This window comes from Chanodichthys erythropterus, chromosome 19 (assembly GCF_024489055.1).
Source record: "Chanodichthys erythropterus isolate Z2021 chromosome 19, ASM2448905v1, whole genome shotgun sequence".
NCBI lineage: Eukaryota > Metazoa > Chordata > Actinopteri > Cypriniformes > Xenocyprididae > Chanodichthys > Chanodichthys erythropterus.
Genome location: NC_090239.1, coordinates 7,851,400 through 7,874,374, shown reverse-complemented (window position 1 = coordinate 7,874,374; position 22,975 = coordinate 7,851,400). Strand labels below are relative to the sequence as shown.

General features: G+C 35.6%; 1 protein-coding gene across 1 annotated transcript; it reads right to left on the bottom strand.

The window, feature by feature from the left end:
• Positions 1-10,705: 10,705 nt before the first annotated feature.
• tekt3 (tektin 3) lies at positions 10,706-17,133 on the bottom strand. Its single transcript, XM_067370017.1, has 7 exons — positions 16,561-17,133; positions 15,712-15,795; positions 14,894-14,964; positions 14,625-14,768; positions 14,323-14,545; positions 11,554-11,708; positions 10,706-11,407 (listed from the first exon to the last, which is right to left on the bottom strand). Exons 1-7 carry the CDS (start codon positions 17,131-17,133, stop codon positions 11,191-11,193), a joined length of 1,467 nt encoding a protein of 488 aa, XP_067226118.1. The 3' UTR covers positions 10,706-11,190.
• Between the last annotated feature and the right edge of the window lie 5,842 nt (positions 17,134-22,975).

Here is a 22,975-nt window from a genome sequence, read left to right as displayed (position 1 = left end):
ATTGAAATTTAGAGTAATATAGCTGCAGTATTGCAGCATACCTTTTCCAGATTTTTGTTATTTATTCTGTTTATTATTTTTCAACTTAACTTTTATCATCAGTAAGCATGTCGGTTAAGCTGAAGTCATTTGATTTTGTTTATACATTTCTTATTTTTATTTAATTTAATTTTATTTAATTTAATTTTATTTTTTTATTTAATTTAATTTAATTTTATTTAATTTAATTTAATTTTATTTTATTTTATTTTATTTTATTTTATTTTATTTTATTTTATTTTATTTTATTTTATTTTATTTTATTTTATTTTATTTTATTATTTTATTTTATTTTATTTTATTTTATTTACCATAAAACTAAATGCTTTAAATGTTATTGAATTAGTAATAAGACAAATTAGGATATTTTGAGCAAATATCATTGTCCTTAGTAGACAGTCCACATATTTCATATTTAATGGCCTCAATTTTATTTGAGACCAGACCAGTATCTCCAATATTACTTTAGAGATGCACTTCCATTATATGAATAATGCTGCATCCATTATGTTGGCATTCTCCCATAACAGACATTTTGCCTTAAATTCAAATTTCCAAGATTTTCACTGATATATGCTGATATATATTCACTGGTTATCTGAATATTTTTCCAGGTATACCATGGCATGCAGTCCCATATATGCCAATGTTTGTAGAAATCTTGAGTAGAGGATCCATGCCAGTAGTGTTAAAGTGCTGAATTCACCCCTACACACAAACACACACACATCACCTGACCAGGTTCTAATGTTACACTCTACAGCCATTAAGAGTCTGTGATTTATATTTGTGAGTCACTGAGAGACAAGGCCAGACTTAAAAGCAGGGGTGTGTGAGGCGTGGGTTAAGTGTTTGTGTGCCAACATTTTAAGAGATTTATCCATTATTATCTTTATTGTTTGGGTTTGTAAAGTGATTATGACTCCTTGACTCTAAATCCCTGGAGATTGGAGACCAACAACATCATGTGTCCATGATAAAATTACTTGATTCTCTGTTTAATATACAAACCCAAGGACTTTTCCATATAGGCGCAAAACTTATTAGAGCTCAAGTTGGAAAAAAGACCTTTCACGCATTGCAAAATGAAATGTGTTACATTGATTTTGCTCTGTTAATGGGTGTTGTTAGGCATGACTTGAACGACCTGAGCCATATCAAGGGAACAGAACATCATAAAGACGTTTGCCTGTAAGAAACCACATATCTGTTAAACCCGTTCTTTTCCAGAAGAATCCAAATGTTTTTCTCTCCTCTTTTCAATGTACTATTTTGAGACTTTAACCAAATACCCATTATACTTTACCAAAAACAAACAAAAAACAAGCATTTCATAAGAAGTCCACCCACAGCATTTTCTTAACCTTAAGGGAAAACAAAACTGTTAAATGACAGGGTTACCTCAAAACGCTTATCTATTGTGACGCCTTCAGATGCACATATTAGTCAGTTGAGGGACTTATCTCAGTAAAATAACAGGAAACTCAATAGGGTTATCAACTTCACACACTGAACAAGTTTCATTGAAGAATGAGTCAGACTTTAAAGGATCTAGGGAATAAACATCATGAGCAAAAAGATGGTTGTAGCTCCTAAAGAAAGTGTATACAGTTTAAAAACGACTAGCAGACTGTCTGTGGGAATAAAAGCAAATGACCCCTTTTATGACTCGAGGGATGAGTGTAAATAAAGGACTTTCAAGGACTGCACAGATGTTTGATTACTATTATACTCATTCAGACCTGTCATCATGTTTTCATTATGAGCACTAAGCTTACGCATACAGCACCTAGACAGTGTACAATATGAGACACCAACGCAACACAAGCATATAGCCATATATTCATGTATTTGTATCTGGTCTCTCAATCTCACTTCCCCTAGTTCCCATTTTGATGTTGTGTGTCACACTTCCTGCAGTTTCCCCGGAGACGAAGCCATAAATAAACACCAGCAGATAGTATAAAAGCAGAGACTGGCCGCTTGAATCATCCCACAGCATGATTCAGCAGGACACAGAGAGAATGGAAGAGACACCGTCCGCAAAATTAGCTTCCTTTTCTTCTAAACTGGCTGTCGATATGATGTTCATTTAACCAATCAATCAGATGGAGCCCTCAGACTTCCAGTAGACATTTCTGTAGACTTGTGTCTCCTGCCTAGCTAACAGGGAACATTCTCAGAATGTTCTGGCAAGGTTCTAAAAAAGTTAAGTAACCTTAATAGAATATTTGTTCAAAGTCATCTGGTCTTTAATAATTTTCTCAAAATAGTAGCAGAAAAACGTTATTCATACATTAGTCTCATGTAGCTTCAGACTGATGGCAGAAGTTCTGGACTCCGTCGCAGCTTTCATTGATAAAGAACCGCCATGGGGACGTTTGACCCACATGTAAAGCAATCAATCACAGTTAATTTTGTTCAGCGTCATGTTTAGGGGCTTGAAAACGTAAAGTCAATGTCTTAAATTTTGCCCTATTTTTTGAAAATCTAGCATTTATTTGATCATTATAAGCATTCATTGTCACAGTTGTAAACACAAGGGTTTTCTTGTTCCATGAGGGGGTTTGGCATCACGTTGGCTTTGTTTCCAGGTGGACAGTTAAGGCACACAACTCTCTCAGAATTCCTGAGGAATTCAACCAATCAGATGACAACTTTTTCCACTTTTGTGTGCCTTATGCATCAGATGTTCAGCCAGCAGTCTGTCGGTGTGACATCAGAAGTTGAGACTATTTATACATTGCTTGTACAAGGGTTTTTCTGAAAAATTTTAGTTGGATGGGGGGGGGGGACACATTCAGAAGTAACATTTGCAAAATGTTCACTAAATTGGAACATTAGGGAAACGTTCTTAGAACATTTTTTTGTTAGCTGGGTGGCTATGTGGCGTTAGTTTGGAAGACTAGGAGGTTGATAATCCTGTTAAACTTCATATGAATGAAGACGTTTGAGGTCACACAATCATGAAAGCAGGGATTCCCTTTCTACCCGTTGTGCTGTGGTCTAACTGCAGCTGAACAGGGCAGTTGGGTCTGCATATCTTGTCTACTTCAGATTTCCTGTTTTATGTTACGAATGACATGTACCAGCTAATCACTCTGTGGTTTGAGGGCAACCATTTCAAGGAAAACATTCTCTCTCCTTTTTTCATTGTACTCTGTACAGCTTTATTGTTGTAGAATGTGAACTATTTCCTGACACAGAATACATCCTTTAGTTCAGCCCTGCACTCAGTCAGTGCTGAGGTCATTATCATTATTGGATGCACCTGAAATATATTGTATTATGTCATAGACTGGCGCCACTGTTACTATGGTAGGAAATTTAGTAGACAGATATGACAATGTAGAAGAGTCGGTATATTTATTTGCAGAAATGAAAGTACAATGCATTTTGTGCTGTTTTCAGGGAATCATGTCAGATATACACTATTTATCAAAAGAGTCAGTAAGTTTTTTTTTTTTTTTTTTTTTTTTTTAATTGTTTTTGAAGGAAATATCTTATGGTTAACAAGCTGGCATATATTTGATAAAAAATACAATAAAAGAGTAATTTTGCAGCGTCATTACTTCAGTCTTCAGTGTCACATGATCCGTCAGAAATTGTTCTAATATGCTGATTTTTTTTTTGCTCAAGAAATATGTCATGATACATTTGATAATTTTTTTGAGGATACATTTTTTTATATATATATTTTTTTTAAATTCTTTGATGAATTACGGAAGAGGATTAGGGCCAAGCAATAATAAAAAAATAAAACCATCTCCAGATTAAAGTTGTTAAATTTTGAGAAAAAAAATCGTTAAATTTAGAGAAAAAAGTCGAAATAAAATGTTGAGAAAAAACTCGTTAAATTTTGAGAAAAAGTCGAGATAAAATGTTGAGAAAAGCTCGTTAAATTACAAGAAAAAAACTTGTTAAATTTCGGAAAAAAGTCAAGATAAAATGTTGAGAATAAAGTCATTAAATTATGAGAAAAAAGTCATTAAATTACGAGAAAAAAGTTGTTAAATTACGAGAACAAATTCGTTAATTTAATGACTTTATTCTCATAATTTTATCTCGACTTTTTTCTCGAAATGTAATGACATTTTCCTCATAATTTAACGAATTTGTTCTCGTAATTTAACTACTTTTTTCTCGTAATTTAATGACTTTATTCTCAACATTTTATCTCGACTTTTTTCTTGAAATTTAACGAGTTTTTTCCTCGTAATTTAACAATTTTAATCTCGAGATGGTTTTATTTTTTTATTATTGCTTGGCCCTAATCCTCTTCCGTAATGAATAGACAGTTAAAATAACAGCATTTATTTTAAATATACATTTTTGCAACATTTAAAATGTATTTTACAGCCACAATTTATTTCAAAATAATAATAATAAAAAAATCTTACTGACCCCAAACCTTAGAATGGTATTTTTTTTTTTTTTTTTTTTTTACAAAAAATATATTTAGGTGGTAATTGTCCCAAATCAGCTTTACAAAGAATTATATAATATAAAAGTGTTTCAGATATACCATGGTGCTGAATAAATTGAATGGTATTTATATGGCTCTCCAAAGTACTTAAAATAATACCATGATACTGTTATGGTGTATGTCCAAACCATGGTACTCCTTTTCTAAAGTAAAATGTAAAAAAAAAAGAAAAAGAAGAAAAAAAAAATCAATAGACTAAATGCATTCAGCTATATTGCTCATGTGGGTTACAAAAAGTTTAAGTTCAAGTTCTGTCCCTTTAAATAAGAGTGCCAAAATATGTTTTTGCAATTTTCTCAGCTACACTAAATCAACAATGATAATACGTTGATATGAAAGAGGATATTGTAATCCCTGTGTAATCGTACGTCCTCTACAGAGAGATGTGAAAATCTAATGAGAGGACTCTAATGAGAAAAGAGTTGGCTGGCTAGTTGGAAGTTAAAAATAAAGCCTGAATATGTCAAGACTCTAGTGAAGATTCCAGAGTACATTCTCTGAGGACAGGGTTAAGAGGAGAGGGCTAAGGCCAGTTATTTTTGTGTCCACAGAATCGTATGTTTTGTTGAGGAGTGAAAAGCATGCATGTCCATAGCTAAAGTTTGAGCTTGAGGTATGTGGTCTTGACATAGATGTAAAGAAAAAGAGTAAAAGAGAGAGAGACGGTGGAACAAGAGAACCTCTCCTCTGTCAGTAACTCTAATTATGTAATGCTGAGAGATTTTAAGAGCTCAGTAATGTGAAATACACAATGGTAGAGGCTGTTTGAGAAAGAGTGGGCTCTGGATTGCTTTCTGGAATGGAGAGAAGGGAGGATAGATATGTCAGGGGAGTGATAATTGGGAATGGAAACGTCCTCCTTGTACTTACGGTCATACATATTTTCTTCTCAAAACTAAATTTGCTACATTACTAATTGAGTGACAACGTTTACTTCTTTATGCATTTACACAACCAAATAGTTTTCATGGCGGTTGTGAAAAGAACACTACTAAATGTCATCACTATTGACTATACAGCATGAAGGCAAAACTAAAATCTGACACAATATTGGCAGTTACTTTATCTATTTTTGTTTTGCCAACTATTTCCAAACAAAGAAACAGCTGAACTATTAACGTGTCTCCGAGCAACACAGGTTGAGTGAATGATTTAACGACTCACAAGTCTGTTTTGTTCCTGAATCTGTGTTTTTAAACGAATTGCTTGAGTGAATAATTCAACGATTCACACATATCAGTCTCTTTTATTCCTAAATGAATGTTTTTGAATGAATCACTTTAATGAATGATTAAATGGTTCATGGTATCTTTCATTGCTGAACGAATGAATGTTTTTGAATGAATTTAGTGAATAATTAAATTGTTTATGCATAAGTCACTTTTGTTCCTGAATCAACAAGGCTGCATCTGAAATTGCATACTCTCTTGAGTAGGTACTTATTCTGAATAAGTAATTACTTCACAACCATATGTCTAAAAAAGTATGTTCTATATAGTATGAATGAAGAGTATGAATGTAATCAAGACGCACTACATTCGCCATGCTTTCATTATCGTGTGACCTTCCAGTGTCAGTTACGTCGCTTCTCTGTCATTCAAAAATCCTCTCCCGTGGCCTCATGGGATAGTAAAGTGTCCATTGTATGCGCACTTCAGAATCTCGCTGGAAGAAGTAGGTCGTCCGGGTACTTTTTGTCTACTCTTATGAGTACTGTGAATTCGGATATACTTATTTTGTCACATACTGTTTTATCCCTGCTATATAGTAGGGAAGTATCAGTCCCTCCAGAAAAACGCAGGATTTTTTTGTGATTGTTGCAGGCTAAAATGCTTGATTTTGTTAAAAAATGCAATGGAATATGCGGGATAATTTTGCAATTTTATGCGATGAAATTGCGGGAACTTGCAAAAACTGCGGTTTGATGAAAAACAGAAAAAAATAAAAGGTGATTCCCCCAACACCCTGTTCTCATAGGCTACTACTTTAATGTAAAGAGTAATTTCCTATTACTTCCTATGATAAGCAAGCATACTAAATCATAGAATATTTAAGTTCTCATTCCGTTTTATTTCAGACCTTAATTAACACATGGCTCAAACTTAACATTGAGTCAAACAAGTTCTGTAGCTTTACAAAAGGAATATGAGTTTGTAGAAATGCGCTATATAAAATAAACGTATTATTATTAATATCCAACAACTTCTATAAAAATGAATAAATAAAATGTTTTTAAAAATGTGTGCTTCGTCCTTCCTGCTTCCGCTGCTGCTTTAACCATCCTTGGCGGTGGCAAAGTGAAAGTGGTTTTCCAGCATCAACACTGAGTTGCACGGAGTGCAAAATATTTTGCCCCCACTGTCATGTAACACACCGGGAAACTGCTTTGCGCGGTCTTTTGCGCTTATTTTTATTGGGAAATGAGAATGATTTGTGTGCTTCATCATGGTTTCATGGTTTGCAGATGATGTTCACGTCGCGTAATTACGTCACTTCACATGGTTCCCATGGCAATAGGGGGAAAATAATGGCGCTACTAGTGTGAAGTAAACGCAACATTTTTCAACTTTCTGCTAAGATATATGTGACTTTTTTGCAACGAAAATGCAGGGATTATGAAATCATGCTAGCCCCGCATATATTTTGCTTGCTGAAATCGACAATTTATGCGGCGAAAGTGCGGCGTATTTGAAAAAATGCGACCCCCGCATAAATATGCGGACTTTGGCTGATTATGCATGAAATCAGGCGATCGCATAATCGCGTTTTTCTGGAGGGACTGAAGTATGCGATTTCAGATGTCACAATATAATTTGCAGAAAAGTCCCAGTGCTGTTGGATATCAGCAATCTTGGAACGTCGCTCAGCTAATCCACCTTGAGGACCATTACTAACTGTTGTATAATTCAACACCTCATCATGTTGATTCACGAGCAGCTCTATGAGCCGGTTCTTTTTAATCATTCAGTCAAAAAGACATAAATCAGTCCCTCAAATGTGCTAAACGACGTATAATGGTATCAGAAGTGGAGTTTAAATCAGAACCAGAGTCATGAAGAGTCACTTCAATCTCAGTTTGACTTTGGATGAAGTTGAAAGTCTCACACACAGTCCATGGCATTTCTATTGACCTCGTCAACTTTCAAGATTGTAAATTGTGTGTAAAGTGAAAGTTCGCACCTTTTCCCCAGTGTCCAGCTGTGTTTGGACCACACTGAGATTCTAACTGTTACATGAATAAAACTAGACTCTACTGTTGGCAAATGTCATGGTCTAAAGTGGTGGTTTGTGTGTAAAACTCATTGAGAAGAGAACCGTGGGATCCAACTTAAATTTCAGGCACAGCTGGCCACCGGATGACTCTCCTGGGCTGGCAGAGCCCACTCTAATGTTTTGTCTGTATGTTTTCTTTGCTGGAAACCATGAGAACCACATTTCAGATGTGACAGTAAGGTGGCGAATGAAGCCAAGCTGACACTGAAAACTGACCAGCAGGTTTTACAACCTTCTCATAACTCAACATGAAGATTCTATAAATCCTGAAATGCAAATAATATCTACGAGAAAATTGCCAAACCATTCAGCAGTAAATAACACACAAGGTCTCCAGAATCTCCTTCTTATGTCAACATCCGATCAAACAGAGTCATATTTGTCTTAAGCAACACATTCCTGCAATATTTCAAAGGTCAGGGTTGGTTATTTGAATCAGGCTCTGGAACGGAGTTCTCATTTAGACGTGCAGAAAACAGTATTTCTCCTGTCTGATGATTGTAGCAAACATCTGAGGACCACTGTGTACTCAGTATAGTCAGAAAAGCTTTCACAGCTATGATAAGAAACCTGAAAAGAAGAGAGAACTGCGGATTTCAATATTTACTTGGTGCATTACTTTCTTTGGCAGCAGACAGGATAAGAGAACAGTCAGTCACTGAAGGGGAAAACTGATGTGATGTGCTGTTAGATGTTATTTTGGAACCAGAAGAATGAAGGCTGAGGGCCCAAAATGAGCAATGAGCTGACAAAATAGTGTTTCTGAGCAAGGCATTCACACGGGGTTGCTCAAAAGAGGCTGTTACTTTAAGCGTACTGTCAGTTACTTGGGATAAAAATGTCAAAATGACTTGCAACCTACATACATATGAGTCGGTAATATTTTTTTCATGTTTTTGCTCACCAAGGCTGCATTTATTTGACTAAAAAATACAGTAAACGCATAATATTATGAAATACTATTACAATTTGAAACAACTTAACATTTTTAAGATATTTTAAATGTAATGGCAATGCATTTCTTATTGTTTTCAATGTTGAAAACTACAGAGCCCATAATGTGGATACAAAAAATTAACAATTCGTTCCCACAACATACTAATATGTCAGCAAGTTTTACTAATTAATTCCCTTGTTTTAAGTAAATTGAGTGCACAATATAACAATTTGTTCCTTTGATTTACTAAATCATGTCCACATTGTGCTAATTTGTTCTCTTGTTTTAGTTAAATCAAAACAAGCAAACAAACTAGTTCAACGTGGCCATGATTTACTAAAACGAGAGAACGAATTCTTAATTTATGGCCACAATATTTGTTCCACATGTCATGTGCGGGTCTCCATAGTTCACAGATCTGCTTAATATTTTAAATCATTATGCATTTTTTCAGAATTCTTTGATGATTAGAAAGTTCAAAAGAACATTTATTTGAAATTTAAAATTGTCATAACACTGTAAATGGCACTTTTGATCAATTTAATAAATCCTTGCTGTATTTATGCAAAATTTGTGTTTATTTTTTTAAATTTGTTAAGGAATTTTAAGAGACAATTCACAGACAAAACTGATACTCAACTGAACTATAACTATAACATAATCTCCATAAATCTCCATTATGTCTCCATTGCTCTATGTGTTTATATTTAGATAAGCATGTTTTCAAAAAGTGCATAACTCTCTGTTCTTAGGGATGCACCTACATAATCTCAAGTGCATCTTTTTCTGTGAAACATTCCGACTACAGAGCAGACTTTGATTTATAAGTAAAGAGTTTGAAGTGTGTGTTTTAGCAGAACACCAGTGTGTTGTTTAAAGGAGCAAACACATTCCCCCTCTGAATCAATAAACCCAGATGCTGTGTGTATACTTAACAATGAGTCTGCTTGCCTGTGGCATCTGTTTCTGAAGTGTGTGTTTGTACTTCAGAAGAACGTGAGAACTACAGCTCCTCTGTGCTTTGGTAAATGCAAGGAAGTGTGGATTGAAGATCACTTATCAGTGACAGCCCTCAAGTGGACCTCTGAACTAAACAAACAAAAGCAAGGTGTCGTGTCCACTGTCTGCAAACTGTCAGAATCATGTTGCACCTGAGCAGAAATCAAACCAGTTTACAATCTCAGTGCAACAGATGTCTGGAGCTCTTAAAGGAACACTCCACTTTTTTTGAAAATAGGCTCATTTTCCAACTCCCCTAGAGTTAAACAGTTGAGTTTTACCGTTTTCGAATCCATTCAGCCGATCTCCGGTTCTGGCAGTACCACTTTTAGCATAGCTTAGCATAGTTCATTGAATCTGATTAGACCGTTAGCATTGCGCTTAAAAATGACCAAAGAGTTTTGATATTTTTCCTATTTAAAACTTGACTCTTCTGAGTTAAATCGTGTACTAAGACCGACAGAAAATGAAAAGTTGTGATTTTCTAGGCTGATATGGCTAGGAACTATACTCTCATTCAGGCGTAATAATCAAGGAACTTTGCTGCCGTATCATGGCTGCAGCAGGCGCAATGATATTACGCAGCGTCTCTCACAAATGTCTCCATGGTTGCAAGGCATGTTCCCTGTGCAAGCAGGGGCTCACGGGCGCTGCGTAATATCATTGCGCCTGCTGCACCCATGGAACGGCAGCAAAGTTCCTTGATTATTAATCTTCCTTGATTATAATCTACAGAAGAGTCAAGTTTTAAATAGGAAAAATATCAAAACTCTTTGGTCATTTTTAAGCGCGATGCTAACGGTCTAATCGGATTCAATGAACTATGCTAAGCTATGCTAAAAGTGGTACCGCCAGAACCGGAGATCGGCTGAATGGATTCGAAAACGGTAAAACTCAACTGTTTAACTCTAGGGGAGTTGGAAAATGAGCCTATTTTCAAAAAAAGTGGAGTGTTCCTTTAAGGTCGCTGATGAACTGAGCTTTGTATTATACTCATTATGAATGTTTTCTAATAAGACTAACCAGGATTATACTAATATGATTAAAGGTGCATTCACTGTTTAAATCAAACCTTAATGGTCATTTTCAAAGAACACTACACAAAAAATATTTTTTCATGAAACAAGTTTTTCTCTAAACTTAACATCTACGTCAAAACACTATAATCATGCATGGCATAAAGTTACTTCACTAAAGGGCAATTTTACTATTTCCTAGCAGTTCAGGGATTATTGATTTATCCAGACAGGCAAACTACAAGAGACAATCAATTCTAATCATTACAATCATTATGGTGTGTTTAACCTAACAGAGAGAGGTGAATGAAGCAATAATAGTGAGGTATAAGATGTCAACTAAGTAGAAACTGTCAAGCCGTTCTGACACTAATCTTGAATTTTTAATCTTTGAATTTAGGTTAATGGTTAAGCAGCTTCTAGAGAAGGTTCTGGAAGATCTAGGTGTATCCGACTAGACGAGGAGTGCTGGGAAAGCTCTTCCTCATACTCATGCATTTTTCCTGATCCAGGAACAGAGAGTTGGCTTTGATTGACAGGTCATGCTCCAGAGCAACTTTTGTCTTCACCAGGGTCTGCAGAGTGTTCTCGGCCTCCATCAATCTCTCTCTCAGCTTATGAATGGTGTCTTCAATCTCCCTCACCTCTGTAATCAACCTGAGAGAAAGGGAAAGAAAAGGAGAACAGAGCTTTTTGCGTCTGATTTTGCAAAACATAAGTTGTCTGTATATGTATCGAGACATTTTCATGGCAAATAACACAAATATTGGTGACTTGTGACTTTAGTGACTTAAATAGGTTACCTATGGTGAGGGTTGTCTCTGCAGAGTTCAACGTTGGGTCTGCGAGTCCTCTCTTCCAGGCGGGTTTGGGCCACTTTAAGTGGGTTCTCTTTGTCTCGGATTGCCTTTTTTAAAGCTTCAATCAGCATCTCGGTCTGGAAGATTTCCTGAAGGGTCTGGAAACAAGAAAGCAAGAGAGAGAAAGAGAGTTGATTGAATAAGTGAAAAAGTCACTTATTCTCTGTATCTGACTTCCGAACCCTTCTCAAAGTTAAAACGGTCCAGTCAGATACACTTATTTCTACTGTATATATTGTATATATCATAATTGACAGTCTAAAGCACTTTAATCTGAAATTAGGTCGGTATTGCTCTATTCTGGGCAAATTTCCCACCCACACAGCCATGCCACCAAAGTGGAGAGAGCAGAAATTTAGAAATTGAACCTCAAGGTAAGCAGAACTATTTTATTTTATTAACACATTTTTATTTTACAATATTCTATTTTATCTATTTTTTTTGTTTATTTTTTCATGGAATAAATTTGTGAATTACTTAATAATAGAGTTCAAATTGCCACAACACATATTTATTAATATGATTTAATGAGTTCTTTACAGAATATTTAATTCTACAAATTGTCTTGCTATTGTTTGCCAAGCTATAGAGTAAATTTGTATACAATTTTTAAGAAACTGTTGAATAAAGTTGTCATTTTTGTTTTGTTTTTGAGCACAAAAAGTATTCTCATCGCTTCGTAAACATTAAGGTTGAACCACTGTAGTCACATGGACTATTTTACCGATGTCTTTACTACCTTTCTGGGCCTTGAAAGGTGCAATGGCATTGCTGCGTGGTTCAGAAACCCTTGGATTTCAACCAAAAAATATCTTAATTTATTTTCTAAAGATGAATGAAGGTCTTACGAGTTTGGACATGAGGGTGGGTAATTAATGACAGAAATTTCATTTTTGCGTGAACTAACCCTTTAAATTAACTTCAATACGCCCTTAAACTGATTGATGTGTAAGGGGTCTGAAAGGGCTTTAGTTTGTTCTGTATTATCCACCTAAATACATAATGGTCATAAAAAATATTCAGGATCAAGTGTCTAGTTACAGAGACAAACCATATTTTGATGTAATCTCATTTTGACCAATCACCATCATGAATGAAGGTTGTTTATTGGTTACCTCATGCCTCTGATAACAGCCGTCAAAAGCTTAACGTTTATGGACAGCTGACAGAGCTTCTTCATGCCCTTCATTAACCTCCTCTACAATAGACTCCAGTGTTTAGAGCTTCCCGTCTACATCTTTATACAGCTTACACAAGCAGACAAGGAAAACGCCATTTATTTTGGGTCCTGTCCAGTCAAAGTGAAGTAAGTAAGGAGGAAGTAGGATAGATTCTATTATTACTAAACCACAGGAGAAGAATATAGTGTTATTCCAGTTTGCATACCTTAAAGGTGCCCTAGAATTAAAAATGTAATTTACCTCGGCATAGTTAAATAACAAGAGTTCAGTACATGGAAATGACATACAGTGAGTCTCAAAATCCATTGTTTCCTCCTTCTTATATAAATCACATTTGTTTAAAAGACCTCCGAAGAACAGGCGAATCTCAACATAACACCGACTGCTACGTAACAGTCGGGGTGTACGCCCCAATATTTGCATATGCCAGCCCATGTTCAAGCATTAGACAAGGGATGTACACAGCTGAATCATCAGACTAGGTAAGCAAGCAAGGACAACAGCGAAAAATGACAGATGGAGCAATAATAACTGACATGATCCATGATATCATGATATTTTTAGTGATATTTGTAAATTGTCTTTCTAAATGTTTTGTTAGCATGTTGCTAATGTACTGTTAAATGTGATTAAAGTTACCATTGTTTATTACTGTATTCATGGAGACAAGACTGTCGTTATTTTTTATTTTTTAAATACTTGCAGTCTGTATAATTCATAAACACAACTTCATTCTTTATAAATCTCTCCAACAGTGTGTAATGTTAGCTTTAGCCACGGAGCATAGCCTCAAACTCAATCAGAATAAAATGTAAACATCCAAATAAACACTGTACTTGCGCAATTAGACATGCTGCATGACGAACACTTTGTAAAGATCCATTTTGAGGGTTATATTAGTTGTGTGAACTTTGTTTATGCTGTTAAAGGCAAACACGAGCTCCGTGGGCGGGGAGCGTGAGGATTTAAAGGGGCCGCAGCCTAAATCGGCTCATATTTAATGATGCCCCAAAATAGGCAGTTAAAAAAATGTATAAAAAAAAAATCCAAGGGGTATTTTGAGCTGAAACTTCACAGACACATTCAGGGGACAGCTTAGACTTAAATTCTTTTAATCTTTTTAATCTTTTAAAAAGACGTTCTACGGCACCTTTAAGATAAAAGTATACTTTCAAAAGTGACTGAAGGACCTGGATCAATTTAGTCTGACATACATGTATTTATGTATTGATTGACTGATGCACATTACAATGTGGATTGTTTTGTGAACCTGTTGTGACCCCCTTTTTTATGCAAAAATTTGACTAACATACTTTTTTGTATCTATAATAATTCTATGTGACTGTTTTGACTATTGACTTCTTTATTTTGCAATTTTCAAATTCCTACTTACATTTACTATAACATATCACACTTTTGGGACAACTAACAGCTGAAACCTGAATTATTAGCCAGTTTTCACTTTATTTGACTTCCTAGAACCAAAATGAGCAGATAAAAGTAATGACAATGTTCAGCATCCTGTGGTTACCTTGGCCAGGTGAGTTTGCAGACTGTTCTTGGTGTCTGCCGTCTCAGAGATACGGTTGGTGAATGACACGTTCACGGTGTTAAACTGGTTCCACATCTCGTTTGAAGTGGCATTGAGCAGAATCTCAATCTCATCACGGAGTTTGTGAGATGCTGCGCGTTGGCTCTGAGAATGCAGGATGTTGTCGTCGGTGAACTTCGACCAGGAGTCTGGAAGACTGATACTGAGGAGACCATAAAGTGTGTAAATTATAACATTTATATATACTTCACTTTTTTTTTTTTTAATCAAATAAAACTCACGATGGGTCTAGGCGATCAATTCCTCTATAGTAGCTGATTCCATCAGAGGTGTTTCTGAGATGGTGACACCTGTCATCGATTCTCTGTGCTGTGACCTTGTCACTCAAATCTCTCTCTAGTTCATGCTGTGCTGCACGATTCGACCTGAGGATATTAATCAGTATAACCACACGCATTGTGTTTCAAAGACATCTTGATCAATTGTTAATCTTCAAGTATGTCATTCAAAATTGACCATTAGAAAGCAAAATTGTATCTTAGAGACTCACGCTAGTTGAGCAATAGCTCGCTCTAAATGTCGCCTCATTCTCTCCTGACATGACTTAATCACCTCCACTTCCTGCAAAATTGCAAAATTAACTTTAGCCAAAAATAGAAAATATGACTACTTAGCATTTTGTATGTGGGTTCATAGATTGATTTATAATTGTGACATAAAACACAGCTTACTTGGAAATGAGTTTCCTTGGACAATGATAAGTTATGTACGGTTTGTGGTCATTATATAAAATATTTGACCTCAGAATGCTCAGAATGGACTCTTTTCACATTTGGGGGGGGTTTTTAGAAGCGGAAGTTGTAATAGTTGGGTAAACTTCTTTAATGGTGAATGAGAATTACAACAAATATATTAGGTTTTCTTTATGCTCCTACAGCAAAAGAAAAAATGTCAAATTTGCCTCAATCTACTCAATCTATGTTTTGTTCATCATTCTGAATCTGATCAGTACAAAATCTTTGACAAAAACATGATTTTCTCAGCTTTTTGTTCAAAATGTTGCATTTTTTGAAACTTCCCATACATTCAAGTGCTGATAAAAAAAGAATGTATGAAGCTAGGACAAGAGGAAAGAGTTAATTTTGAAAATATAAAAAAATTCTTTCTGAAAACGCATAATCACAGTCTGTGAAAAGAGTCCACTGACCAATCAAAATCACATATTCCAGAGAGCCATGTATTACATTTTATGTAAATAGAAAGCACATTGCTTAAGAAAGCCCCTCGCAAAATCCTTCATTCACTATTTGAGCTTGTTTTTTTTTGGTTTCAGTTTATGTGTTTAGATGAAGGCTCAGGTGACCTTACCTTAATCAAATCTATCTCTACATCATCATGAACCAGATCAATGGACATCCGCTTCTCCCTGTGGAACAAACATTCCTGAGACACCTGGAGAGGGAAGAAAGTGATTAATGTAGATAATTCTATATCTATTTAATAAAATTTTATTTTATTTAGAACAGATTTTATTTTATTTTATTTTATTATAATATATTACAGAGTTCAGAACAGATATACTACGGCTGCAAAGCACCACCGAACGACAAATGCTGTTTTAATGAATACAGGACATTACATAAATCTCCTCACTCAAAATGTGAACGGAAACGGAAGCTCTAGTAAACAGTCACATCACTATGGGAACGTCTTGTGATCATTCTCGTGGTTAGTCCTGTGAAGTGACGGCAGTGACACTACACTAATTTGGAACTCATCCAGCACAATACTAGTAGTCACCATGTTTTGGTGTGGTCTCTATAGAAACAGTCTCTTACTGTGACTCAGACGGGTAACTCTGTAAAGACAGAGGTGGAACACATTGAGGTCATTGTAGATATAGTGCTCAGTGTGATTCATTGTGTATATCTTACACCCCACTAGGTTCTGTTACCAAGTGGTTTCTAACAATGGGTCACCTGACACTCAGCTGTGGGCTTTTCTATAGTTACTGGGTCTTTAGCTGTCACCGTGACCCAAATTAGGTGTGCAACTGACAACAGACCACTAGAGCTGTGCTTTACCAATATTTGTTGCAATAGTAAAAATGTGAAATGTGCAAATGTGCTGTTTTAGCATTTTCTTCTATTCTGTTACAGATTATATATATATATATATATATTATTATTATTATTATTAAATAGATAAATAAATCACCTGCAGTGGCCCTTCTGTCTCAGCTAGTGCTCTTTCCAGCCTTCTTTTTACATCCGTCAGTGCTGATATCTCTGTCACCATGTTATCTATCTCATGATTGAGCTCGGACCTCCAGAAGCTGATGTCGTTCAGTCTTTCTCCGATGTTCTTGCTAGTGGTGTCCTGAGTTCTGCGAGTCAGCTGGTCCTTATCCTGAATCAGTCGAATCGTGTCCCTCCGAAGCCTTTCGGCACTGTTCCGGGACGACTCAGACTCCCTGTAGTTACTCTGGTTAGACTTGTACCAGTCCTCTGGCATGTATCGTGTGCTGAGAGCCATCCTATTAGAGGGGTAGAACATGGTTTTGGCCCGGACTAAGTCCAGGTTGTCTCTTTGAAGTGCTGATACAGTCGGGATAGCGCTGCCGCTTCTAAAGTAAGAATTAGTCCTCCAGGGCATGTTTGAATTCTGGTTGAGAGTAAGGGCTGGCTGGTGGTTCCTAAAACTGGACGCTGTGGTGGATATGGCCGGCAGGAAGTGGCTGGTTTTGGGTCGAGCGTAAGTGGCCATCTGGGTGGATCCAATTAGCTCCATGTGTCAATCAATTAGCCACCTTTTCCCTGGGAAATAGAACAAAATTTGCTTTGGAATGTGTGTACTGTGGTGAACATTCCTGGGTTTGTATCTCAGACATGGATATTTGGGCATTCAGCCCTGATATCAGACTGCATTGAGGTGAAAATGTAAAATAGAGCAAATTAAACATTTAAGAAAGAAAGAAAGAAAGAAAGAAAGAAAGAACGAAAGAAAAAGAAATAGCCCTGGTCACAATACAGTATATGGAAATATTATAGATATCAAAGATATCAAAGCTTTACTTAATTTTTGTTAATGTTGTGAATTAAAGTTATAACTTGTTATTTGTAATGCAAGGCATTGGAGAACATTAATATACACTTAGAACAAGTGATGCTTTAAGCTCTTTCTTTGGATATATTCTATTCATTTGCGTAGCTGTTAATTTACTTAAGTGCTGAAAGAGACAATATGCAAATATTAGCCTAATTGTAAGTCGCTGCTAAAATGAATACGTGTAAATTCAAATTAAACTTTGGGACAGAACATTTGCTTTGCATCGTTTTATATTAATATATTGTCCAAAATGTGCCAAACTGCATCAAAGAAAAATCAAACTGACTAAATAACTCGACTAAATAACTCGAGCAAGATAATCTGTAAACATCTTTATATGCTATATGAGATTAAATTAAAAACTCACCGTGTGTTTGAATCTCGTCTGTCCCTCACATGAAGCGCTCGTGCACATGTGTGCAGTCTGTGCACCGTTGACAGGTGTATGCGCGCACCTGTGTGCAGACCTGTGGAGAACTTCACGCATGCGCGAGAGATCTCGAACGGCACTGTTGTGCATTATTGATAGATAATCCATTCACCAGTCGTCATTCCGCGAATCACTTCTCTAAGAGCTCAATCGAAAGCACAGCTATTCAACACTACTATAGACAGGGCTATTCGAGATTGTATGAGATAACATATGAAATGATATATTAATATATACTAGAGTAGTGATTGAGATCGCATATGTATATATATATATATATATATATATATATATATATATATATATATATATATATATATATATATATATATATATATATATATATTTTTTTTTTTTTTTTTTTTTTTTTTTTATATCTTGGTTGAAAGGGTCCAGTATATCTGTCTTGATCACCTTTGTCTCTGAACACAAAATATTCTCACTTCATGCTTTCTGGACATTCATACCCCCTGGTGAGTTATTGCAGTCTCTGTCCAGAAACCATTCAGAATACATGAACTAGCAGTAACGTAGTTCAGCGGGGTCAAAGTGATCAGCCGTGGATGAACTGGGACAAAGTGTCATTCTGATTCTCTGAGAGACATTATCGTTTGGCATAGCTTCATGCCATTTAATGCCAAGCATGCTACTGAAAGTCCAATGCAATTTGTATTAATTCATAAGAGTGTTTTCATTTGCCACTGTAAAGAGTAGTGAGGGCATTCAGGGCTGATATCTAAGAGTGCAGATAATCTGTGTCTGTAGTCTAATGTGTAAGATGTGATGATACACTAAAAGCTGAGACTTCAATATGTGATTCCTGAGTGTTTCAGTATTGCTTTTACTTTTGTCTCAACTGACCATCAAACTAAAGGTGTTTGGCATAATGAGATCTAGATCTATGTGCATGGAAAATGGGCTTTTATGCATTTTTTAAACTAGGAAACGGCACAGTTAATATTTCACAGATGAAATGGGCTCGAGTTCTTGCCGCAGGGGTGTGGCACATCTGGACAGGAAACACAGCTGGAAGTGTGAATGTAAACATTGAGTGCAAAGCGAGTAACACCTCTGCTGAAAGCTGTACTGATGTTTCGTCCTGTCTAGAGGATAGTTATAGCATTATTGTTTACAGTTTTTCACTGTAAATTATTTCATTTGTTCTGTTTTACTGTATTTTACTGAAAATAACATGAATCTTTTATTAGATCTTTTACAGTTTGTCCCTGCATATATATGGGAACTTACTGTTATTAACAGTTTTTATTTATTTATTTATTTACATAGTGTTTTTACAATATTTTACAGTTAAAATTAGACTTATTTTTTATATTGTGAGATATTATTACAATTTAAAATAACTGTTTTCTATTTGTATATATTTTAAAATGTAATTTATTTTTTGTGATAGCAAAGCTGAGTTTTCAGCAGCTATGAAATGACAAACTTCTCCCTGGTGACATATGAAAGACTTCTCCAATCAAGAAACCCCACACTGTCATGGCTACCATTATTTGTGTATACAATCATCATCCTGAACGTAGGGAATCTGAGCTATGAATCTGTGAATTAGGTGAGATGACACCTTCTAATTATTGCATGGCCCCCAATACCTCCACTCCCCCTCAATGAGTATGGGTTACAGCTGCCTTATCAAAGATTCATTCAACAGGATGAGCGAAGACTGGCCTGTTTAACACAGCATGATCATCTGTGTGTCCTGTTACAGCCCAGGCTAAGAGACGCACACATGCATCCAGGACTCGGCTGGGTGTCGTGTGTTTATTCTGCGCTTGGCTTGTGTCTCTCAGTTCTGAAGAGGGTGTTGACATGTATTGACTCATGCAAAAGGAAAATGAGTCTGTGAGTCTCAGAGTCATTCTTCATGGCCATGGTATTGAGTCTTATTGAATTAATGTAACAATTTGCTTTGAAAAAAATGTAGCAATTCTTTTTGAATAAATATAGATGTATTGTTGTATTGTTGTATTGATGCGTTTTAAATGTATTGCTTTTTTTGCATGAATGTAGATTGTAAAATATTGTAAAAAAAAAAAAAAAAAAACTGTTAATAACAGTAAATTTAAGGCCTTAGACAATGTACCTTCCTGGGCATCATGCAAGATCCACCGCGGTTGTGGGTGTCTGTAAGATGGATGGATCATTGGAGCATGGCAAGGATGGATCCACCCTGGGTATGGATGTCTAGAAGTTTGTAAACTTCCAGTGTCACATCAGACCATCATGAGGCCTGCTCAGAGTGCGTGAGACAGCCTGGGTGAGAGATAAGGGAGCTTCAGGGTGCCTGACCTGTTCCCCCCAGGTTGGGAAAAGTCAGATTCGACTGCAACCCTGGATGATTTCTGGGGAACATAAGGCTTTATATCTCGCTATCTAGGTATAGTGAAAGTGGGGGAGGTCCAGGAGGGACCTCCAGGGCACGCTGATCTAACCCTTTCAGGCCAGGGAAAGTGGCTCACCCCTGGTCAAAGCCAGATTCAACCACGACGATGAGCCCCTGTTGGCCCTCTGTGATGGATCACTGGAGCTAGGGTGCTGGTGACATTGTGCCTTCCTGGGCATTGTGCAAGATCCACCGTGAGCATGGATGTCTGTAAAATATATGGATCAGTGGAACGTGGCAAGGCCGGAGGCAGTGCACCATCCTGGGCATTGTGCAAGATCCACCGCGGTTGTGGATATCTGTAAAAAGAATGGATCACTGGAGCATGGCAATGACGGAGACGGTGCACCTTCCCTGGCATTGTGCAGGATCCACCATGATTGGATGGATGGATGGATGGATGGATGGATGGATGGATGGATGGATGGATGGATGGATGGATGGATGGATGGATGGAGCATGATGTGTTTTAAATAAATATGTCAAAGTTTTTTAAAATTAAAGTATTGATGCATTTTGAATAGGTGCATTGATACATTTATTCAAAATGTTCTTTTATTAAAGAACATTCAATAGTCAGTACATTTACAATACATCGATACACTCAAAAACAACCTGCATATATTTAAAACCAATCGATACAGCTTTGTAAATGTATCAATTGTTTTTGAATAAATGTAATCTGTTGTTGAATGTATTTGTCAAAAATGAATTGCTACTTTTTCCAAATGAATCACGGCTTTTTCAAAAATGAATCGCTACATTTTTTCGCTAAAAAGAATCGCTACTTTTCCCCAAATGAATCGTTACTTTTTACTAAAAAGAATCGCTACTTCCCCCAAATGAATCACTTTTTTTTACTAAAATGAATCGCTACTTTTTACTAAAAGAATCGAGAATTTTTTACTAAAAAGAATAGCTACTTTTATACTAAAAAGAATTGCTACTTTTCCCCAATTGAATCGCTACTTTTTACTAAAAAGAATCGCTACTTTCCCAAATGAATCGCTACTTTTAACTAAAAAGAATCGCTACTTTCCCCAAAATGAATCGCTAATTTTTACTAAAATGAATCGCTACTTTTCACTAAAAAGAATAGCTACTTTTCACTAAAATGAATCGCTACGTTTTACTAAAAAGAATTGATATTTCCCCAAATTAATCGCTACTTTTTCTAAAAAGAATCGCTACTTCCCCCAAATGAATCGCTACTTTTTTAAACTAAAAAGAATCACTACTTTTCACTAAAATGAATCGCTACTTTTTCTAAAAAGAATCGCTATTTCCCCAAATGAATCGCTACTTCCCCCAAATTAATTGCTACTTTTCACTAAAATGAATCGCTACTTTTACTAAAAGAATCGCTACTTTCCTAAAAAGAATCGCTACTTTTACTAAAAAGAATCACTACTTTTACAAAAAAGAATTGCTACTTTCCCCAAATGAATCGCTACTTCCCCCAAATGAATCGCAACTTTTTACCAAAAAGAATCACTACTTTTCCCAAAAAGAATCGCTACTTTTTTTTTAAACTAAAAAGAATCGCTAAAAAGAATAACTTTTCCCCAAATCACTACTTTCCCCAAAAAGAATAGCTACTTTTTTTAAACTAAAAAGAATCGCTACTTTTCCCAAATGAATCGATACTTTTACTAAAAAGAATAGCTACTTTTTACTAAAACGAATCGCTATATTTTTTACTAAAAAGAATCGATATTTCCCCAAATGAATCGCTACTTTTTCTAAAAAGAATCACTACTTTTCCCAAAAAGAATCACTACATTTTCTACTAAAAAGAATCACTTTTCCCCAAAAAGAATCGCTACTTTTTACTAAAATTAATAGCTACTTTTCCACAAATGAATCGCTACTTTTTACTAAAATGAATCGCTACTTTTCCCAAAAAGAATCGCTACATTTTTTTTACTAAAAAGAATCACTTGTCCCCAAATGAATCGTTAGTTTTTTTTACTAAAAAGAATCGCTACTTTTACTAAAAAGAATCGCTACTTTTCCCAAAAGAATCACTACTTTTACTAAAAGAATCGCTACTTTCCTAAAAAGAATCGCTACTTTTACTAAAAAGAATCACTACTTTTACAAAAAAGAATTGCTACTTTTCCCAAAAGAATCACTACTTTTACTAAAAGAATCGCTACTTTTCCTAAAAAGAATCGCTACTTTTACTAAAAGAATTGCTACTTTTTTCAACTAAAAAGAATCGCTACTTTTCCCCAAACGAATCGCTACTTTTTACCAAAAAGAATCGCTACTTTTTTTTACTAAAATGAATCGCTACTTTTTTTTTACTAAAAAGAATCGTTATTTTCCCCCCAAATGAATCGCTACTTTTTACGAAAAAGAATCGATATTTCCCCAAATGAATCGCTACTTTTCTAAAAAGAATCGTTACTTTCCCCAAACGAATCGCTACTTTTTACTAAAAAGAATCACTACTTTTCACAAAAAGAATCGCTACATTTTTACTAAAAAGAATCACTTTTTACCAAAAAGAATCGCTACTTTTTTTTACTAAAAAGAATCGTTATTTTTTTCCCAAAATGAATCGCTACATTTTTTACTAAAAAGAATCACTTTCCCCCAAAAAGAATCACTACTTTTTACTAAAATGAATCGCTACCTTTCCCCAAATGAATCGTATTTTTTTAACTAAAATGAATCGCTACTTT